The sequence below is a fragment of the Phyllostomus hastatus genome, unplaced genomic scaffold (genome assembly GCF_019186645.2).
Source record: "Phyllostomus hastatus isolate PE091 unplaced genomic scaffold, TTU_PhHast_1.1 phas_contig_551, whole genome shotgun sequence".
Taxonomy (NCBI): Eukaryota; Metazoa; Chordata; class Mammalia; order Chiroptera; family Phyllostomidae; genus Phyllostomus; species Phyllostomus hastatus.
In genome coordinates, this window is record NW_025333909.1 from 8,607,996 (window position 1) to 8,628,585 (window position 20,590).

General features: G+C 37.4%; 1 protein-coding gene and 1 non-coding gene across 2 annotated transcripts in view; one reads left to right on the top strand and one right to left on the bottom strand.

The window, feature by feature from the left end:
- Positions 1-475: 475 nt before the first annotated feature.
- Positions 476-582, bottom strand: LOC123824408. Its single transcript, XR_006786687.1, has one exon. It is a non-coding gene; the product is annotated as a U6 spliceosomal RNA (small nuclear RNA).
- Positions 583-1,905: 1,323 nt separating this feature from the next.
- LOC123824370 overlaps positions 1,906-20,590 on the top strand; it is a 53,956-nt gene continuing 35,271 nt past the window's right edge. Inside the window, exons 1-4 of the mRNA XM_045847515.1 lie at positions 1,906-2,044; positions 3,711-3,816; positions 11,991-12,182; positions 14,882-14,975. Of these exons, the coding sequence (XP_045703471.1) occupies positions 1,969-2,044; positions 3,711-3,816; positions 11,991-12,182; positions 14,882-14,975 (468 nt within the window). The 5' untranslated portion in view covers positions 1,906-1,968. The remainder of the gene's footprint in view (positions 2,045-3,710; positions 3,817-11,990; positions 12,183-14,881; positions 14,976-20,590) is intronic.

Below are 20,590 nucleotides of genomic sequence, written 5' to 3' on the forward strand. Positions count from 1 at the left end.
AAGAAAAGAAAGCAAGCTAAATTCTTATTACAGTGTCTTGAGCTATCCTCAAAAATCTCAGAAGAACTTCTCGGATTAATCTCATTTTATTATGGATCATTATTTATGGATTTGACTTTGTACATAAAACATGTAAAGAACAGTCAAAATGCCTTTCTGAGAGTAAAGGATCTGGCTTTAATTTACATTACTATTGTTATACGCCATGAGGAGCCCCGACTACTTCTTTTAAAATAATTTTTATTTAGGATTACATTCATAAAAATACATAAATCATAAGTCCACAGTTAGATAAATTTACACAAAGTAAGCACACCCATGTAACTAGTACCCAGATCAAGAGCCAGAACATTGTCAGTGTCTCAGGGCTCCACTCTTGCCAGCTGTCAGTCACTATTCTTTTAAAGATAACCACTATTAGTTTTATATGTTTTTTTTAACCTAAATCCAAACCTATTTATTTATTTATTTATTTATAAACATAGAACACTTCACGAATTTGCATGTCATCCTTGCACAGGGGCCATGCTAATCTTCTTTGTATTGTTCCAATTTTAGTATATGTGCTGCCAAAGTGAGCACAATCCAAACCAATTTTAAAGTTCACCCTTACTCCCATTAAAAATCCATATATTTCTTGCCTGATTTTGAATGAGTTCTTTCCAACTCACTCAAGGGTGAAAGCTAAAATCATATAATGTCCTATCTACCGAAATGACCACTTTTTTATTCTTCTCAGTTTTTTGTGAACTACATTTATGTCATAAAATTACAAATAATTGCCCAATTACAAATAATTGGCGTGGCTCAATGGATTGAGTGCCAGCCTGTGAACCAAAGGGTCTCTGGTTCAATTCCTAGTCAGGGCAATGCTTGGGTTGCCCGCCTGGTCCCCAGTAGGGGGTAAATAAGAGGCAACTGCACATTGATGTTTCTCTCTCTCTCTTTTTCCCTCCCTTCCCCTCTCTAAGAATGTGTAAATAAAAAAAGCAGAATTATTGGAAACAAATTATACTGTATCAAGATGGACCAAGCACATTAAAAATTATCTGTACTAACAGGTGGCATAAAGGCTCAACCTGCGGCTCTCAAGAAACTGCCATTTTATTGGTTGTTAGAAAGAAGGAGTGGAGAATAAATAAAGGATAAAATGCAGGCAGGAAATAGTACATAAAATATAGTTATCAGTAGCTGCAGAAACAGTAGATTCTGTTTTATACGGGGGGGTAAAGTTTACAATTTATGAAAATGACCTAGGTGGAAATATATGGCACATAATACTAGCCATATATGAACTGACATCCTTGTAAGTGTGGACTTTGGGAGAGAGGGGGTGGGGGATAAAACATGAATGAATGTGGGGGAGGATCCTAATGAAAGCCTGGTGTCCCAGCCAGATTATGTCTGTGTCTCTTGCCCTGCAAAATACTTCCTTCCCACATCTACTCTTTACTTTTTTCTCCTGGCAACTTTCCTAACTTCTCTTTTCCTTCTGCCTTCTTCCACTTCTTTTTTTTTTCTCTCTTTCTTCATCTCTTCTCTACCAGTGATACCAAATTATATCCTCACATTAGCAGTCCTGATGGCTACAAGGTCAGAGACCTCTAATTTTGAACAGGATTGAAAACTGCACTCATAACCTAAGGTGTGGGTTTTTAGGAAATCAAACATTATGAAACCCAGTACAAAGATGAACAGATAGTTCTTGTACGTGACCAATAGCTGTGACTAAACTTAAGCAGTATGGAACTCATAGACAAGTTATGTATGTTCTATATATAGGAACTATAGATATGGGGAACCAACAGTTTATGATCAAAACATTAACCAGTAATTTACATAGACTGGAAGAAAAAAGTTCAAAATCCACAGTCCTTTATCTTCTATATAAACGACTCACAATCTCAGATGATCACCTCTCATAATTGCAATCATTAGGACTACTTGTGTTTCTGTCCTGTTCTCACCATGGTGGATTACATATTTATATGGACTCGAGTTCTGTTCATCTACTGCTGTTTTCTGACTGTACATTGTGTGCAACGTAAGAAAATTTGCTTTATTTCTGTAGGTTGGATATGTAAATAATTAATTAGATTTTAACTAAAGAGGGAGTCTAGGGCATGAGAGGTAGCCTAAGGGACTAGATAATATTTCAAGCAAGCAAAGGCTCTGTTGCTAAAAATTCACAAACTTGAAAGTATCTGATTTTTTAAAAAAACTTACTGTTTTAGAAGGGATAAATAATTGTTTTCTCTTGGAGCTATCATATTAGTTTCTGATCTCTGAGATAAATATAAAAAGTTCCATGAACTACCAACTAAATTTTTCACTCCTGTCGATATTAAGATAATATTAGACTACTCATATTTAAAAACACTTTGTTTTTTTATAATATGTAAAGGTTATAGTTTATTTTTCAGGAAAATTTCTCTCTGCAATATGTTCAAATCACATCTGCCTATAAAACATAGCCTAAAATATTTGCCAAGCCAGGAAGTACACTTCTTTTTCAAAACACTGTCTGTTGCAAACAGATGTGACATATTTCTCCAAACAGCACCATTAGACACCACCCCCCAATTCTGGTGTGGAATTTTTGCAATGTTGGTTAGTTAAATAGTCACCGAACCATTTTGATCTCTGAAGTTGTTTCCATATTCAAAGAATAGAGTCATTGAAACTTTTATTGAAGTACTGTATTGCATTTTCACTTACAAATGTTATGTTTTCTAATGTCACTTTTTCATCTTTACAAATATGTGTATGTGAAAAAAAGTCAGTGTGTTGTGTTTTCTGTTAGGGAAAATCTGTCTGAAGCACAGTTTTCCTTTGGATCCTTAGGCTTGATCTTATCAAAGAGCTTTTCCTTTCCACCTCTACCTTCAGACACTCAGAACCCTGGGATTTAGACAATCTGAAACCTTACTCTATAGAATCTCTTTGTGTTTAAGCTGGAAGACAGTCAAAATAGTTCCCCCTTTCTTGAAACTGCAGTTTCTGTGCATGCTAATTGGCCCTGTGACTACTAATAAAATTTCCTACTCATTAATTTTCAGAATCTAGAAAACCTTTGCTTAGTCCGGAATGCTGGAAAGGATACTTCAGCCATATCATTGGCAGAATGACTCTTCAGGATAGCCTTAGAAATAGTCATTAAGGGCTGGGACTGAGGTCCCTACTAGTCCCAGGGGCCAACTAGTGGGGCAACTAGTCTGTCTGTGTCAAGCAGGGCACTTTGAGGGTAAAGAGAGAAGTATTAATAATTAGTCCCAGAACTGGACATAAACTGGAACTGTCCTAGCAAACTAGAATTATGTTGACCCTCTTGTCTTCGGATACATCATTTTGTCTTCCTTTAGTCAAAGGTGATATGCACATTTTGTCCAAAAGAACTTTATTTCAAATGTTAGATGTCCTTTGGGCTGTAATACTGTATATTGACTGTTTTTAAAGCCATGCTGTGAAAGCTATTAGGTTCAAAATAATAGAATGAAATCATGTTTGTTGTTTGTCTTCATTTTTGGAGACTGGTACTTGAAAACAGGATATTTGAATATTATCAAAGTACCACAAATTTATTTCCATAGTTTAAGATGCTTGAACAAAAATAGTTTGTCTAACATGCTGAACTTTTCACATGTATATTAGCAAAGTTTGAAACATTTGTTCTACATTGTTGAGGAATGTTTTCATGTTGTTATTTACAGCCAATTGTACCTCTGTGGCTGACTTTGACAACTGTCCAGGGAACATAACAGACTTCTGTCCAAAGGATATTGTTTGTGCATGCAAAGATGGAGAGCCTTTTTGCAAGTAAGTGGTTATACATGCTGTAAAAGCAGAGTAAGCACAATATATTGTGAATAATAATTCACTTTGTATTTTTTTGCTGTATTCAACAGGTGTGCTACTTACTTTAAAATAATATTTTAATCAGGAATGCCTCTTACAAATGTGATACAGATCTTGTTGATTCTCTAAAATATTTTAATGTACTATTTAAAAGACAACATATATAATTTAAAAGATTAACTGGGAGAATTTATATTCACTTTAAGAGATTAGACAGACAGACTTTTCCAGACAGACTCTTTAGAGATAAATTATGCATTCATTAATAAATGGTTTCACTGTTCTAAAGAAGAAAAATTAAGGTATATCTCATGTTAGGCAATGACAATAATCCTGGTTGTTATATAGAATTATTTTTCTTGTAATTCAAGGAATATTTAAAATATACTCACTGACCTGTTTGTTTCCAGGTTTACTTCTTATAAAAAAAAGTTTCTTTTCTCTGTTATAAATACATTTTCTTTTAAAAGTTAGGGAGATTTTCTACTTTGTTCTAATCATAAAAATTAGAGTAGTTAGGTCAAAAATTGGAAGAAGATCCAGGAAAAAACAGATAAGAATAAGAAGACTTGTGTATGTGAGAAAAACATTTTCCAGGGTCCATGCCTCTTGAACTGAATTTTTGAAACTGATAGAAAGAAAAGCAGGTATAGATCCAAGATCTGTCAGTTTATTCCATGATCTCAGAGAGGAAGGGGTGAGGGGACTGGAAGAAGAAGAAAGTAGCCAAAGAACATATATGCAGCGCCCATAGACACAGTCAACAGTGTGGTGAAGGCCAGGGTGGGGGGAGGGGGAGGGGCTGAGTGGAGCAGAGCAAAGGGGAGAAACGAGAGAAATCTGTAATAGTATCAACAGTAATATATATATATATATGTAATATTAGAAACAGAATACCATAACAAAACTACTTTGTGAAAGAAAATGAAGTTAGAAAAACAACTGACCAAAATATAACTTTCAAAAATTCCATTAAATGAAATTTAACCACACACACACACACACACACACACACACAAAACACGTGTAGACAAAGGGATCAATGTGGACAAAGCAATGAGATTTTAGAGAATTTTGTGTTTGCAGAAATGTGAATACTTTTTAATCATGCTATTAATTGTTTTAATCCTCACCTGAGGATATGCTTATTATATTTTTTTAGAGAGAGAGAAATGAGGGGAGAGGGGAGAGAGAGATAGAGAGACAGAGACACAGAGAGAGACAGAGACAGAGACAGAGAAACATGGATGTGACAGAAACAGCGATCGGTTGCTCCCATAAGAGTCCTGACCAGAGATCCAACCCACAATCTTTTGGTGTATGGAATGACACTCCAACCAGCTGAGCCACTCAACCTGGGCTTACATCGTACGCTCACATTGTGCTCTTGACATGCTGAATGAACATATATTTTCAGTTCTTCAAGTGCACTATTTCCTCTCTCACCTTTGGCTGTTCAGATATGCTGTAACTTCTTACTTACTCTTCTCCTCTCACCACAGCTCTCCTTCCCTTGAGACATTCCTACTTAACCTTCAATACTAAGCTCCATCATACTGCTAAGACAGTACTTAAACTGTCCTACTGCAATTTCTTTGAGTGTAGGGTATGTTTCCTTTTTGAGAGCACTACAAAAGACAGAATTTAGTCTTGTTTATCTCCAGCACCTAGCACAATGCCCGCCATATAGAAGGTGTTCTGAAATGATTGCTGGAATGAATTGGTCATTCAATGGGAACGGTTGCTCAACAGTGTAAAATATTGGAAAACTATTGAAGAAAATGAAAAGTGAAGAAAACATTGGACTTAGCATTTAGGAGTTGTTGGCGATAACCTTTAAGAATATCATTCCAAGATTCAGATGAGAATACAAACCAGATGGTGAAATTACATTCAAGAAGTAGGGAGTAAATATAATACAGCAATGAAGAAATTGTCATTTGACAATTTTAATGTTATTTGTAAACTCGTAGCTTGAGGAATTCTGAAGGCATCTAATCAACATTTTGGCTAAAATCTAATTACCCTTGATTTATTTTCCTAATCCTTATTGTGATTATTTGCCTCATTTGTTTTACAAATCTTTACAAGTGTTAATTGCCACATCAGATTAACATCATGCCTATTTTGAAATTTTTCTCTACCAAGGTGATTCAAACAACTTCAACTTATTTTACTGATGGATCTCACTGTGGAACATAACTGCACTGGACTTGGGTGCCATATTTGTATCTGTCACCTTCTTTGAATGATAGCATTTTTATTACTAAATATATTTAGCACCACATGGTTTGGGTCAGTTATTTTGACATTGTGAATCAGAGTTAGGCACTAACAAATCAAAGTTGACCATAGAAAACTAAATGATATAATAATAATTTTAGATTTTTATTTATTTTTAGACAGAAGGGAAGGGAGGGGGAAAGAGAGGGAAAGAACATCAATGGTTGCCTCCTGTGCACCCCCTACTGGGTCCTGGCCTGCAACCCAGGCATGTGTCACAGAGCCACACCAGGCAGGGCTATATAAATATTTTTGTTTAAGATTTATGTATTATTTTTACAGAGGAAGAGGGAGGGAGAAAGAGAGAGAGAAACATTAATGTCTGGTTGCCTCTCATGTGGCCTCCACTGGGGACCTAGCCCACAACCCAGGCATGTACCCTGACTGGGAATCGAACTGGCGACCCTTTGGTTTGCAGCCCATGCTGAATCCACTGAGCTATGCCAGCCAGGGCTTATGATAATAATTTTAAATTCTTTAAACATTTTAACAGCATTGCTGAAATTGTGTAAGGATACTCATACCACCACCACCACCCACAGCCTTTCACACACAGACACAGATGTTACAAATGTTTCATTCATATAAAAAATGAAGAAAATTAAAAGCCACATTTAAAATGTTTAAAGACAATTTAATAACATTGGAGAAACTAAGAACTCCTGCCTGAGATATAAGTTTTAATATTTCAGTTGTTTATTTCTATATTTTTGAAAATATTTTCTTATTTATTATTTTTAAGATTTTATGTATTTATTTTTAGAGAGGGGAAGGGAGGGAGAAAGGGAGAGAAACATCCATGTGTGGTTGCCTCTGGTGCGCCCCCTATTGGGGACCTGGCCCAAAACCTAGGCATGTGCCCTGACTGTGAATCAAACCAGTAACCCTTTGGTTTGCAGCCCGCGCTCAATCCACTGAGCCACACCAGCCAGAGCTCTTTGTTTTCCTCTTTTTTTTAATTGAATTTTAGGGTGACACTGGTTAATAAAATTATACAGGTTTCAGGTGCGCTACTTCTCAGAGTGCATTCAATCCACTGAGCCACACCAACCATTCTACCTTACCACCACTGTTATCATTCTGGTCTAAGCTATTCTGGTTACGTCTTGCTTATTACTGAAAGAGTTTTGTGACCTTTCTCCCTACTTCTACCTTTGTCCCTGTACACTCTGTTTCCAATAACCGGTACTCGTTCTTCATTTTACTGATTGTAAAAGTCAAAGTCCTTACAATGACCTGTAAGGTATTTTGTGATCTGGTCTTGTTCCTTTCTGGCCTTATCTTCTACCATGCTCTCTTAACTCACTGTACTTCAGCCACACTTTTCTTGTGTTCCTCAAACATGCAGGTGTTCTCCCTCTTGTTTAAGAGCCTTTTGTACTTGCTGTTCTCACTGGCTGGAATGCTCTCTTCTCCCCAAATATCCCTCCCTCACCACCTCAAACTTCCTTCAAATGTTACTTCTCAATGAGCCCTGCCATCTACTACCCTATTATATCGCTGAAACCTGTCCCACTATTCTGCCCCCTACACTGCCACCCCCCCTAACTCTGGTCTTTTTCTTTTTTCCTCAGCACTAACACCTTTAAACATTCTACATACTTTAGTAATTATGCCGATTTTTGTTGTTTGTCTTTGTTACATTTTAAACTACTTGAGGACATGGATCTTTCTCTTTTTTAAAAAATTTTTTTATTGTTGTTCAATTACAGTTGTCTGCATTCCCCCTCACACTCCTCCCCCACCCTAGCCCTCCCCGCCTCCCTCCCCTGATTCCAACCCCCCTTGGTTTTGTCCACGTGTCCTTTATAGTAGTTCCTGAAAACCCTTCCCCCCATTATCCCCTCCTACCTCTTCTCTGGTTACTGTCAGTTTGTTCTTAATTTCAATGTCTCTGCTTATATTTTGCTTTATTCACTGGTCTATCTCATATGCATGGAACAGTAATTGGCACATAGTAAGCAGCCAATAAATGAATATAATGGTATCATTTAATAGATACTTCCTTTGTGATTCATTCCTAAGCTAAGCAAGAAATATACTTTTGCGAAAGTTTTTTTTTCCAACAACAAACCTTACCCAGAGTGGCTCATTTCATTGGAGCCCCCTCCCATAGAACAAAAGGTCGTGAGTATGATTCCCAATCACAGCACCTACCCAGGTTGTGGACTGCTCCCCAGTTAGGAGAACTCATTGAAGTTTCTCTCTCACATCCCTCTGTCCCTCTTTCTCTTTCTCCCCCTACCTCACTCTTGAGAAGCAATAAAAATGTGCTTAAATGAGAATAATAACATAAAATATACTTTGATTTCCATAAATGAATTACACTGTGTTACATATTATTTTTAATAACTTTAAAAAAGTATACTTTATGGTATGTGAATAGTATCTCAGTTTTTAAAATCTATTTTATTGATTATGCTATTACACTTGTCCCATTACCCTCCCTTCATTCCCCTCCACCCTGCACACCCCTTCCAACCACATTCCCCCCTTTAGTTCATGTTCGTGGGTTGTACATATAAGTTCTTTAGCTTCTACATTTCCCATACTATTCTTACCCTCCCTCTGTCTATTTTCTACCTAGCATCTATGCTACTTATTCTCTGTACCTTTTCCCACTCTCTCCTCCCACTCCCCTGTCGTTAACCCTCATGTGATCTCCATTTCTGTGGTTCTGTTCCTGTTCTAGTTGTTTGCTTAGTTTGCTTTTGTTTTTAGGTGTGGTTGTTAATAACTGACTTTGTTGTCTTTTTACTGTTCATATTTTTATCTTCTTTTTCTTAGATAAGTCCTTTAACATTTCATATAATAAGGGCTTAGTGATGATGAACTCCTGTAACTTGATCTTATCTGGGAAGCATTTTATCTGCCCTTCCAGACTAAATAATAACTTGCTGAATAGAGTCATCTTGGATGTAGGCCCTTGCCTTCCATGACTTGGAATACTTCTTTCCAGCCCCTTCTTGCCTGTAAGGTCTCTTTTGACAAATCAGCTGACAGTCTGATGGGCACTCCTTTGTAGGTAATTCTTTCCTCCGGTCTTGCTGCTTTTAAGATTCTCTCCTTCTCTTTAATCTTGGCTAATGTAATTATGATGTGCCTTGGTGTGTTCCTCCTTGGGTCCAACTTCTTTGGGACTCTCTGAGCTTCTTGGACTTCCTGAAAGTCTATTTCTTTTGCCAGATTGGGAAAGTTCTCCTTTATTATTTGTTCAAATGACTTGTCCACTTGTTGCTCTTCCTCTTCTCCTTCTGGTACCCCTATAATTCGGATGTTGGAACATTTAAAGATGTCCTGGATGTTCCTAAGCCTCTCCTCATGTTTTGGAATTCTTGTTTCTTCATTCTTTTATGATTGGATGTTTCTTTCTTCCTTCTGGCCCTCTCCATTGATTTGAGTCCCAGTTTCCTTCCCATCACTGTTGGTTCCCTGTACATTTTCCTTTATTTCACTCAGCATAGCCTTCATTTTTTCATCTATTTTGTGACCAAATTCAACCAATTCTGTGAGCATCCTGATTACCAGCGTTTTGAATTGTGTGTCAGATTAGGTTGGCTACTTCTTCATCGCTTAGTTGTGTTTTTTCCAGAGCTTTGATCTGTTCTTTCATTTAGGCCTTTTTTTTCTGTCTTGATGCACCTATTATGTAGTGAGGGGTGGAGCCTTAGGTGTTCACCAGGGCGGGGCAGCCCAGTTGCTGGGTTGTGATGCTGTATGTGGGGGAGGGGTCCAAGAAGGAACAATGGCACTTGCTTCCCTCTCTGCCAGATTTCAGTCACTTCTGCCACTTCCCCCAAGCAAATTGGGCCCTTCTGGTGCTGATTCCCATGTGGGTGGGTTTGTGCACATTCCAGGACCCTGTGGGTCTCTCCAATGAACTCTCCTGTGAGGCTGGGAGTCTCTCCCAGCACCTCAACCCTCACAGGTGTTTTCAGTTGGTGTTTTGAGGCTTTATTTCCCCGCTCCGGGGCCCTGGCTTGTGCAGTCTGTCTCCCTCCGTGGTTTTGCCTGGTTTGTCTGTGTGCAAATGTGGGACCCCCGGTCCACCAGGCACCTTGTGCGCTGCACCCCTCCACAATCCGACATTGCTGGATCCGGCCCCTGCCGCCTTGTGCACCCCTGTCAGCCACTGCTTTGCTGTGACCCCTTTCCGCCCAGCTGCCCAACCCTGCCCCTCCCACTGGTCTGGATGAATGTGTCTACTTTAACTCCTTGGTTGTTGGACCTCCATACAGTTCAATTTTCTGGCAGTTCTGGTTGTTTTTTGTTTTTAAATTGTTGTTGTCCTGCTTTTGGTTGTGCGAGGAGGCACAATGTGTCTACTTACGCCTCCGTCTTGGCTGGATGTCTACATATTGTGTTTTGTTCAATCCTCACTCAAGAATATATCCTTTGATTTTTAGAGAAAGAAGAAGGGAGGGACAGTGGTGGGGGGAGAGAGAGAGAGAGAGAAACATTAATCAGATGGGACCTGCAATCTAGACATGTACCCCAACAGGGAACTGAACCTGCCACCTTGTGGTATATGAGACAATGCTCCAACCAACCCGACCAGGGACATTATGTTACATATTAGAAGCCTTATCTAACTGAGCAGATTATTACTTACTTGAAGCTGGTAGATTCATTTCCTTGTAGAATCCTAGACTATAAGAACTATAAAAGATTATGATAATCATTTAATGAATCCATTCATGTTATCCATGACAGTGCTTCTTTATTTTAGATATTATTTATTCATTTCTAGAGAGAGGGGAAGGGAGGGAGAAAGAGAGGAAGAGAAACATCAATGTGTGGTTGCCTCTTACACACCCCCTACCAGGGACCTGGTCCACAACCCAAGCACCCTGACTGGAAATCAAACCAGAGGCCTTCCAGTTTGCAGGCTGATGCTCAACCCCACTGAGACACACCGGCAACAGCAACAGTACTTGTTAATATATTGGAAAAATGCAAAGCAAGAGAAGCCAATTTAGGATCTGACATTTATTGTTCAATGGGGTAATTCATTATCAATTTTGCAAAAGACAATGAAGCAGTGTGTAAAGATACTACAAGAGCTAACCTCACCATTAGTCACTCCCATGGAAGATGGTGAGAAGTCATGTTATTCCTCCTCACAAACCCATGGACATTTCTATAGGGGCATATGGCATGCCAGTTTACTCTATGCACCAGAAAACCACATTCAGATTATTTGGCGGAGTGTCAAAGCTTTATAACAGCACTAGACATTCTTATATGAGTCATTTATTTCTCTAAAATACAGGAGGAGAATCTAGAGTCATGGGAACAATGGGGGCAGATTTCGCTGGCAGACAGTGGAGTCTCACCTTCTCATGTTTCTTCTTGTACTTGCTGTAGAGTGGCGGAGTCACTATGCTAACCAGCATTCATCACTGTAAGAGTGGGTGGGGGGAACGCCTAGCCTGCAATTACATAACTGGCAGAATAGGCTCTTTGAACTTTTTTCATAACACTCACAGAACTAAAGTAGCTGAAGTGAGGTGACATATGAGCAGTGGGCAAAATGTAGATGGTTGTAACAGCAGTCTTGAGACAGCCATTCTGGGAAAGGCTTTTTTTTTTTTTCCATTTCTAACTAAGTTCCCCATCTTTAGTAGCTAATGGTTGGGAAATCCTGACAGCCTTCTTCATGATGAGTCAATGTGTTCAAACCTGTAGGTTGTAGAGTGTTTGCTCAAGTGGAAAATGGGACAGCATAAATCTCTTAAGGACCTTAAAGGGAAACCTTATGGTTTATTAATAATGAAAGGTTTGATTCATTCAGGAAGAGACATTTTTTTTCTGATCTGTGAGCTTTTCCTATTTCTTTTATCTCTATCTAGATGTCCAAATTTCAGAGGTCAGTGGGGAAATTACTGGTATATGGGAGCCAAATGTGACCAACTCTGGAATACTCTGGACCTGGTTTTGGTGACAGTATTGCCTGGAATAGGACTGGCTTTAATAGTTGGTGTAACAATCCAGACCATCCACTACTGTAACAAGAAATCAAAGAACAATATAAACGATCAAAGGTAAGACATTTCTAAATATCTCCAAGAATGATGGGAAATCTCTTGTGAGATGAGCAAATGAGTCAAGAAATAATGGATATCATTTATCATGTGTATATGTGGTATATTCTCTTCCATGTTCCTAACATTTAATTATATTGGAAGAAAATTCCCATAACTAAATACATTTTGGTCAGAACGTGGATACAGCAAGTATCCATACAGCCAAACGTAATTCACTAAAGAATTGTCCTATTTCAGTGTCTTTCTTCTATTTGTGTGCACCACGTGTACTGCCCTAAGCAGGGGTGGGACTGCTGTCCTTCCTATTCACCCCAACCCCTAGCAACAATGTCACTGAAATGAGAAAAGGAATCCAATGGACTTCACTGTTATAAGACTCCATCTTGGGTAAATCTCTTCTCCTTACTGGGCTTCCATTTTCTCACCTATAAAATTGAGATTCATATAATCGGGCCTACCCACCTTACAGAGATGGTGAGAATGATACTGAAAGCCATAGTCATTTACTAAGGGTTTGTTGTCTATGTCAGGCTGAATTAGAAGTGTTTCATATGTATCAATTCATATAATCTTCACCAGCACCCTATAAAGTACAGATGAGATTCCCAAGACACAGATCAAATAACTTGGCTGAAGTTACAGGGCTAAGTATGCACCCAGACAATCTGGCTCCCAGGCCTAAACTCTTAACCCCCATGCTATAGGAATGGAATCTCATAAGATAAAACGCTGCTTTGAAAGCTGCAAAGCCTGGCTGCTTACCCTTTATTTCTTTGCTTAAAAGGAAACAATACCCTTTATACTTTGTGCTGCCTCTGAACCATAGAGATATGAGGGGTAAATACCAGTAAGTTAAAATCTCATCAAACTTATATGAGTTAATTCAAATTAGTGTTGACTTTGAGGCATCCAGTGACAAGATAATGTTACCCCGTATACTGTGTGAGAAGAGTTTGAAATATTACTTTTAAATTGGAAGTAGCTGGTAATGTGAGCCTCACACTTTTAAGACTATACTTGCAAATTGCAAAAATAAATCAACAATTTGAACAGTCTTAGATATTTGCTTCTGGGAGGGATGCGATAAACTCTCCAACTGTTCTGACATTTCAAATTACTAATCTTTGTTTGTGCCCTTATTCCATACTCTTTAAAATACCATGAGGTACACATGTATGAATGCATAAAATCAATGTTTTTTTAAAAAATAACATTTATTTTAAGAGTTAACAAGTGCATATAATAGGAAACTGAAAAACAGAAGAAGCAAAGAACGAAGTCATCCATAACCACAAGCAGTTTACAGTCTAAGATGTCCTCAGTTCCCTGTGTGTCACACAACTACACTTCCATTTTTGTGTAATTAAGATCATGAAGTTATGAATCATGATTTTTCACACATTGTGAATGTTTACCATTTCATAGTCTCAAAAGTAAGTATTCTGATAACCAAGAATACACTGCACCAACTCAATCCGGAAGAAAAAAATGTAAACCTGCCTTTGTGGGTGACAAAAACTTCATAAAGGACAAAAATAGCAACAGACCCCTAGATAAAGATACTGACAAAGTTGTAATTAAAATACTGTATTCCCTTAATGTTCTATTAAACATGAGACACAAAGCAACAGAGTACATGGAATACAGCACTTCTAAGAGAATTCATTGTGATCTTTGCTTTTAAGATATTAGCAAGGAGGCAAGTTTTGACTGAAATACTTCACAATGTATTCCTACAGTACAACCAAAAGACATGCACACACATCAATGGTTGCATCACAATGTGACCATGTATGCATGCATAAAATCAATGTTCATCAGCATGGTAATGCAAGGAGACTTGACTTTGGATAATGAACACACAATACAATATGCAGATGATGTGTTATAGAATTGTACACCTGAAACCTTTATAACTTTATGAACCAATGTCACCTGTGACTGTGTGGCTTTGGAGAATTTCCTTAAAATTTTTCAGCATCAGTTTGCTTCATCTGCAAAAATGGAGCTAACGATACCTATCTTGCAGCTTTTTTCTAAATATTCACATACTATAATATGATTATTTTGAAATAAACTGATATTTGAAATTTACTTTCCATTGTATCCAAAACCTAAGATGGATTAATGGAGGGATAGAGAGATGGATGCATGGGCACATATATGTTAAAGCAAGTATAGTAAAATATTCACAATAAAATTGAGGTTATAGATAGATACATGGGCATTCACTGTAAAAAATAGATTTTGCTATATGTTTGAAAATTTTCATAAGAAACTTTTGGGGGAAATGAGGTAGTTAAAACACTTTTAACATGGAAATCTTTCTTTTTTTTAAGATTTTATTTATTTATTTTTAGAGAGGAAAGGGAGGGAGATAGAGAGAGAAACATCAATGTGCGGTTGCTGGGGGTTATGGCCTGCAACCCAGGCATGTACCCGGCTGGGAATCGAACCTGCAACACTTTGATTCACAGTCCGCGCTCAATCCACTGAGCTACACCAGCCAGGGCAAAATCTTTCAACAAATGGTAGCATTTATTATTGCCTTGTCTCAAGTTCATATAGTAATAGAGTCTTAAGATGGGAGCATTCATTCTGTATGGTCAAAATGAGTTTATTAGGGACAATGATTCATAACTACTGAAGCAAATGGTCTATCCTAACTATGTGTTGTTTTTCATTTAACTTGCCAGACAACAGAAGAGTTCATCAGGTCTCCAACCTGAGCATAAATCTGCATATGCTTTCGATAATGCTGCGAGATTTTCTCAACCTCAAGAAGGCCAGGTAAACACCAAGACTCATTTGTCAAATAGACTAAGTGTACAAAAGACACCAAAGACAGAAATGCTTTGCAAAAACAAAAAGAAACTTGGGAGATTAAAGAAGGACTCACAGACAGCAGAATGAAGTGTTATCAGAAGATGGAATTGCACAAATGAGGAATGGTCAATGACAGGTTATTTATCAGGAGAGTGCAGGCCAGGCCTGGGTCAAATTACAATGGGAGTGCTCTCTGCTTGCCTCTCCATCATTTGTTTCCAGGTAAACATAACTTAAAACATCTATGGAGAGCAGTCTTAAGAAAAGTGAAAACACATAACAAAGGGGAACGGAAGTAAGTAAAACAGGGCAGCAGGCCAGAAAGATAAGAGGACAAGAATTCGAGCCTTATGACTTCTTTTTATACTAGCTGAAAAATCTCTTTTTAAAAACATCTAATATGGTATCAGTAGTGCAGATCCTCCAAAACATAAGATTTGTGTTCACCCAGAATCTTTTTAATTCACTGTACTTTCAGAACAGCTCTAAATATAGAAAAAGACCACAAGTATCAGAAGCAGCAATAATGTGCTTTTATTGTTTCAAATCAAACAAATCACTAGTAAGATACCACAAAATCATTGTTTGTGATGGTATATTAAGTCCTCAGTATAATTCTACGTATGTTCCTGATGTGGTACCCTGTCAATAATATAAAGACCAGTTAAAACTGAAAAGCATAAAGATAAAAAGTTGACAAAGGGCGGATGAATGAAGGCTAGTGGTCAAACATGTTTGACTCTCGGTCAGAGCGGTTAAATGTTGGGACTTATACCACACCATGGAAGAAGAAGGTATGTGTGAGTGTTATATATACTATTTTGTGGGTAGATGGTTAAGATCCTCTGTGTGAATATACCATGGTAAATAATGTTGATGGCTACAAAAGGCTTACTCTAAGGTTGTTGAGTGCACTTAGCTGTCAACATTTTCTCTTGAAGTGACTAGCTGTTTTGTAGATGACTCCTAAGATTTAGAGAATGTTACAGGTAGGAGGTGCTTTTCTTTTGCTAAGACTTCACTTACTTTTAGCCTCCTTAGTTACTTCGGCCACGCACATATATTTCAAATCTAGTTGACCTCCTCTTGTTCTCTCATCATCCCTTTTTACTTAATGCTATACAAGCTTTAATTGTGGATAAAATTTGGAAGGAAAGCCTGCTTTAGTTCTGTTACATCTATGTGAATGCTTCCACTGTGCATATTTTTTATTGTTATTCAATTACAGTTGTCCCAATTTTCCCCTTTGCTCTCCCCTGCCCTGTCTTCCCCTCTACACTCCCATAGTCAGTCCACACCCTGTTGTCCATGTCCATGGGTCACTCATACATGTTCTTTGCCTTCACCCTTCCCTTTCTTTCCTCCCTTAACTCTCTCCCCCATCCCCTCTGGTCCCTGTCAGTCTGTTCCTTGTTTTCTCAGTGCTGTGACCATTTCCTAAACTTCCCTTAACTGAGGATACCGCAAGTGAACTACCATGCCTTTTCTCAATCTACCCTATTCTTCTCTTCCTGACTGTTTCCCAAAGTCTGGGGAATTAGGGTTAACAATTTAATAGAGAACTAGGAAACTTTCCAATTGAGTTAAACTGTTTTGAAAGGTGTCCAGATGCCCTGTGCTCCAAATGTGCATTTAAAATATTGACTTTGGCATGTGATGACTTCTCAGAAGCTAAGGCCCAGTTCAGGTTTCCATAGAATTGAAGAATGCTTTTTCATGCAAATTCGCCACCATTTTCTTTATTCACCTGGCTCACACACACAGAACCAGAAATTAATAGGCACAGCCTGAGTTCATTCTTGAATTGTCAAGGCTAATCTCTTCTAATTGAGTTAGCAATTAGATTTGAGTGGGTGGAAATAAGACCACATATTTGCTACCATTTCTTTACCCACCCCACCCCCCACTTTTACAATTAGCACAAAGTAGCTTGTGACTTTCAGAGTTATTACAGTCCTAGCAGGAGTGTATAATTAGAAATCCCACTGAGCTCTGTGAATCTCTTGCAAGAAGGTGTACTGCAGTTTAGTCCTGTGAGAAGAATTCACCATGGCCTTGGTTATTTTTGGCTGTTGTTCTGATCATAAATATGTTTTTGAAATTCTTCTGCTTTTAAACCAAGCCTAGATGGCATGATTCAGCCATTTCCACAGGATATATCATGTTTGAATGACTTTCACCTAGTGAAAATATATACCAACTATGACTGGGGGATGGGGGGGTTTATTTGTTACATAGAGACCCAGGAATTGACATAGAAATAAATACTGATATGGCTTAAAAGCATATAATAAACCATACAGTAGAGGCAACAGTTAATGACAAATGCTCGCTGAAAACAAAGGGTATTTTGACTAACAATAAAATTTTCTAGATTTGGCAGTGATAATTACAAACCAAATTGCTGAATTTATTGTGTTTTCAAATAGAATAAATTGAAAGTGGAAGATGATAAGATAAGCTTAAAAGTTTCCATTTACTAAATCTAAGAAGTTATTCTTCCTAGATAATACGTGAAAATAGTATCCAATCATTGTGTGAGTGGATATTATTTTAATGTACCTGAGAATATTATCATAATTTAAATAATGTCTCTTTAGAAGTTGTTTATATCATCTTCTCTATCATTTTTATTAATATTCAAACACAGTTGTCTCCATTGTCCCACCACTACCTTCCCCTGACCCACCCACCCCCATCCCACCTCCTACCCTCAATCCACTCCCCTTTTAGCTTTGTCCATGGGTCCTTTATACATATTCATTTTTGAATAGAAAGACATTATCAAGCACTCTGCTACAGATGGCACTGTGCAAAATATGATAATCTACAGACCATTGCTACATTCTCAGTATGCATTATCACTCATTATATACATTATTAACTCTACCTTACCAGTAAATGATTAGTTATAGTGTTATATAATTCATGAAATTAATTTGTTTAAGACAACCAGCTATGTAAAGTGAACTGGAAATCACCAAGGTAGAAATAACATCTTTTATTGTGATTATTTTCTTTCAAAATTCCATGTTTTGCTTAGGACAAAAAATATTAAGCTGGCTAGAAACAGTAAATGAATCCAAGCAATTAAACACTAAATGTTATTTTTTTCCAAATCAATGGTGGAAATATTTCATTTCCACTAAATATTATTTTAATTGATTTAAAAGATGATTGACAGCAATCCTATGCACTGAAGAAAAGCATATAGTGTATCTTATTATCTTAGGCTAATGTACACAGCAGAAATGTACAGTTAGCAAAGTGATGAATTATCCTTCTGTTTTCTCTTTTATTTCAAAGGTTTTATTTGTAAATATGCAAGTGCAGTTAAACTAGTAGTAGTCTTTAATCAAGAAACAATATATAAAGGAAAGAAGTTATCTCTTTTGTTACAGGTCTAGGCAGAGGATCATTTGTGAATCTTTATTTTCACCCTATTTGTCAACATTACCTACTGCAAGCACCGGGCATATGGTCGAAACTGAGTGCTTGAATACATGAATGAGAGCATGACCGAGTCATGGAGTACTCCCCCATGTGTTTTAGTCTACCCTTGTATAAACTGTCATATTATCATGTGTGTCTTATGTTGATGATCTGCTCACTAAAGAGACACCTCTGGAGTCCAGAATATCTAGCATGGTGATTTGAAACTACACAATACTGATAGAATAATAAATAGCTCCTCATGGTTACAAATAGTAAATGCAAGCCACTGGTTACAGGGAAGCAAATATGAGAGTTGACATAAATCAGAGTAACCCCATTTCCCAATCTTGTGTTCTGATCTCAGGACAAAAGACAGGACACTATTTAAAGGGAAATTAGTAATCTAATTAGGACTAAAGATTTCTTTTATTGTTTGTTGTTTATTGTTTAATTTGAGAAAAAAATCAAATCCAAGATAACATTACAGCTTAACCACGACTGTTTATTTATATAAAAAGCATCAACACATTATTACTTAATTCCTGTATTTTCTTAAAGGATGTTATTGAAATATTGTTAATGAATAATCATTGTAGTCTGCAGCATCATTCAAATGCTTTTTTTCCTGTCTGACTCATCTCTACCTTTTTTTTATTTTGTTAATTACATTTATTGGGATGATATGGTCAGTAATATTATATAACTTTCAAGTATACAATTCTATGATATATCATCAATATATTGCATTGTGGGTTCACCACCCAAAGTCTAGTCTCCCTCCATCACCATATATTTGACCCACACTTTACACTTTTCATCTTCCCCACCCTCCTCCCTCTGGTAACTACCACTCTGTTGTCTGGATGTATGAATTCAGTTTGTTTGTTCATTTGCTGTTTTCTGTTTTATATCCCACATGTGAGTGAAATCATATGGTTCTTGTCTTTTTCCATCTGACTTATTTCACTTAATGTGATTCTCTTAAGATCTATCTGTGTTGTCACAAATGGCACTATTTCATCATTTTTTGTGGCTGAGTAGTATTCCATTGTATATAGGACGTAGCACTTTATCCAATCATCTGTTGAAGGACTTTTACATTATTTCTATATCTTGGCTACCTTGAATAATGCCACAATGAACAAAGGGGTACATATTGTTTTATGAATAAATGTTTTCAATTTGGGGGTATAGCTACCTACAAGAGAGATCACTGGGTCATATGGGAACTCTATTCTTAATTTTTGAGGACACGCCATACTGTTCTCCATCTGGCTGCACCAGTTTACATTCCCACCAGCAGTGAGTGAGGGTTCCTTTTCTCCACATGTTCTTTACCCCAGCCTCTCCTACACGTATTATATTACCTGTCTTGTTGATAATAGCCATTCTACCATGTGTGAGGTGGTATCTCATTGGTTTTTCTGTTTTGTTGAATTTATTGCAGTGACACTGATTAATAAAATTATATCAATGTCAGGGCACATGACCATGTATCCCCCCTTTACCCTCTTCTACCTCCTCCACCCCCTTTCCTTCTTGCCTATCTGTGCCTATGAGTCTTCTCTTGCTCTCTCGTTTTTTCTACTTAATCCCTTTACCTCCTTCACTCAGCTCCACAACGCCCCTCCCTTCTGACTGCCGTCATTGTGGTTTTAAGCAAATGTTTTCATGTTGAGAAAATCTTGCCCTTCCAACTCTTCTGTTCAATCTGTGACAAGAAAGTCGGTGTTTTCTTGCCTATACATTGAAGAGTGTAAATACTCCAAGCCTGAAAAGAGAAGAGACAAAATGTCTCTCATACCCAGAAATGTTATCATTAAAGATTCTTTAATGAACAGGGTCATTAGAAAAGACATTACCCTTTGTTGAGGCTTACCATAAAAATTGTTAGATATAAATTAATGATAAGAGAAGTTTCAAAAGAAAATAATAGCATGTTGTTAATGCTCCACATCATGTGCCATTTGGACATTTTCTCCTTTTTAAATATGTGCTCAAAATTGATCTGCTTATTTCTCCATTGCTATTTAAACACTTGAGTTTGGCACTGAGACAGTTCTAACAGTCTATTAATTAAGACAGTTCTTTGGAAATGTTCAACCAAAGCAGTGAGGAAAAATATGTTGATCTTCAGTTTCCTA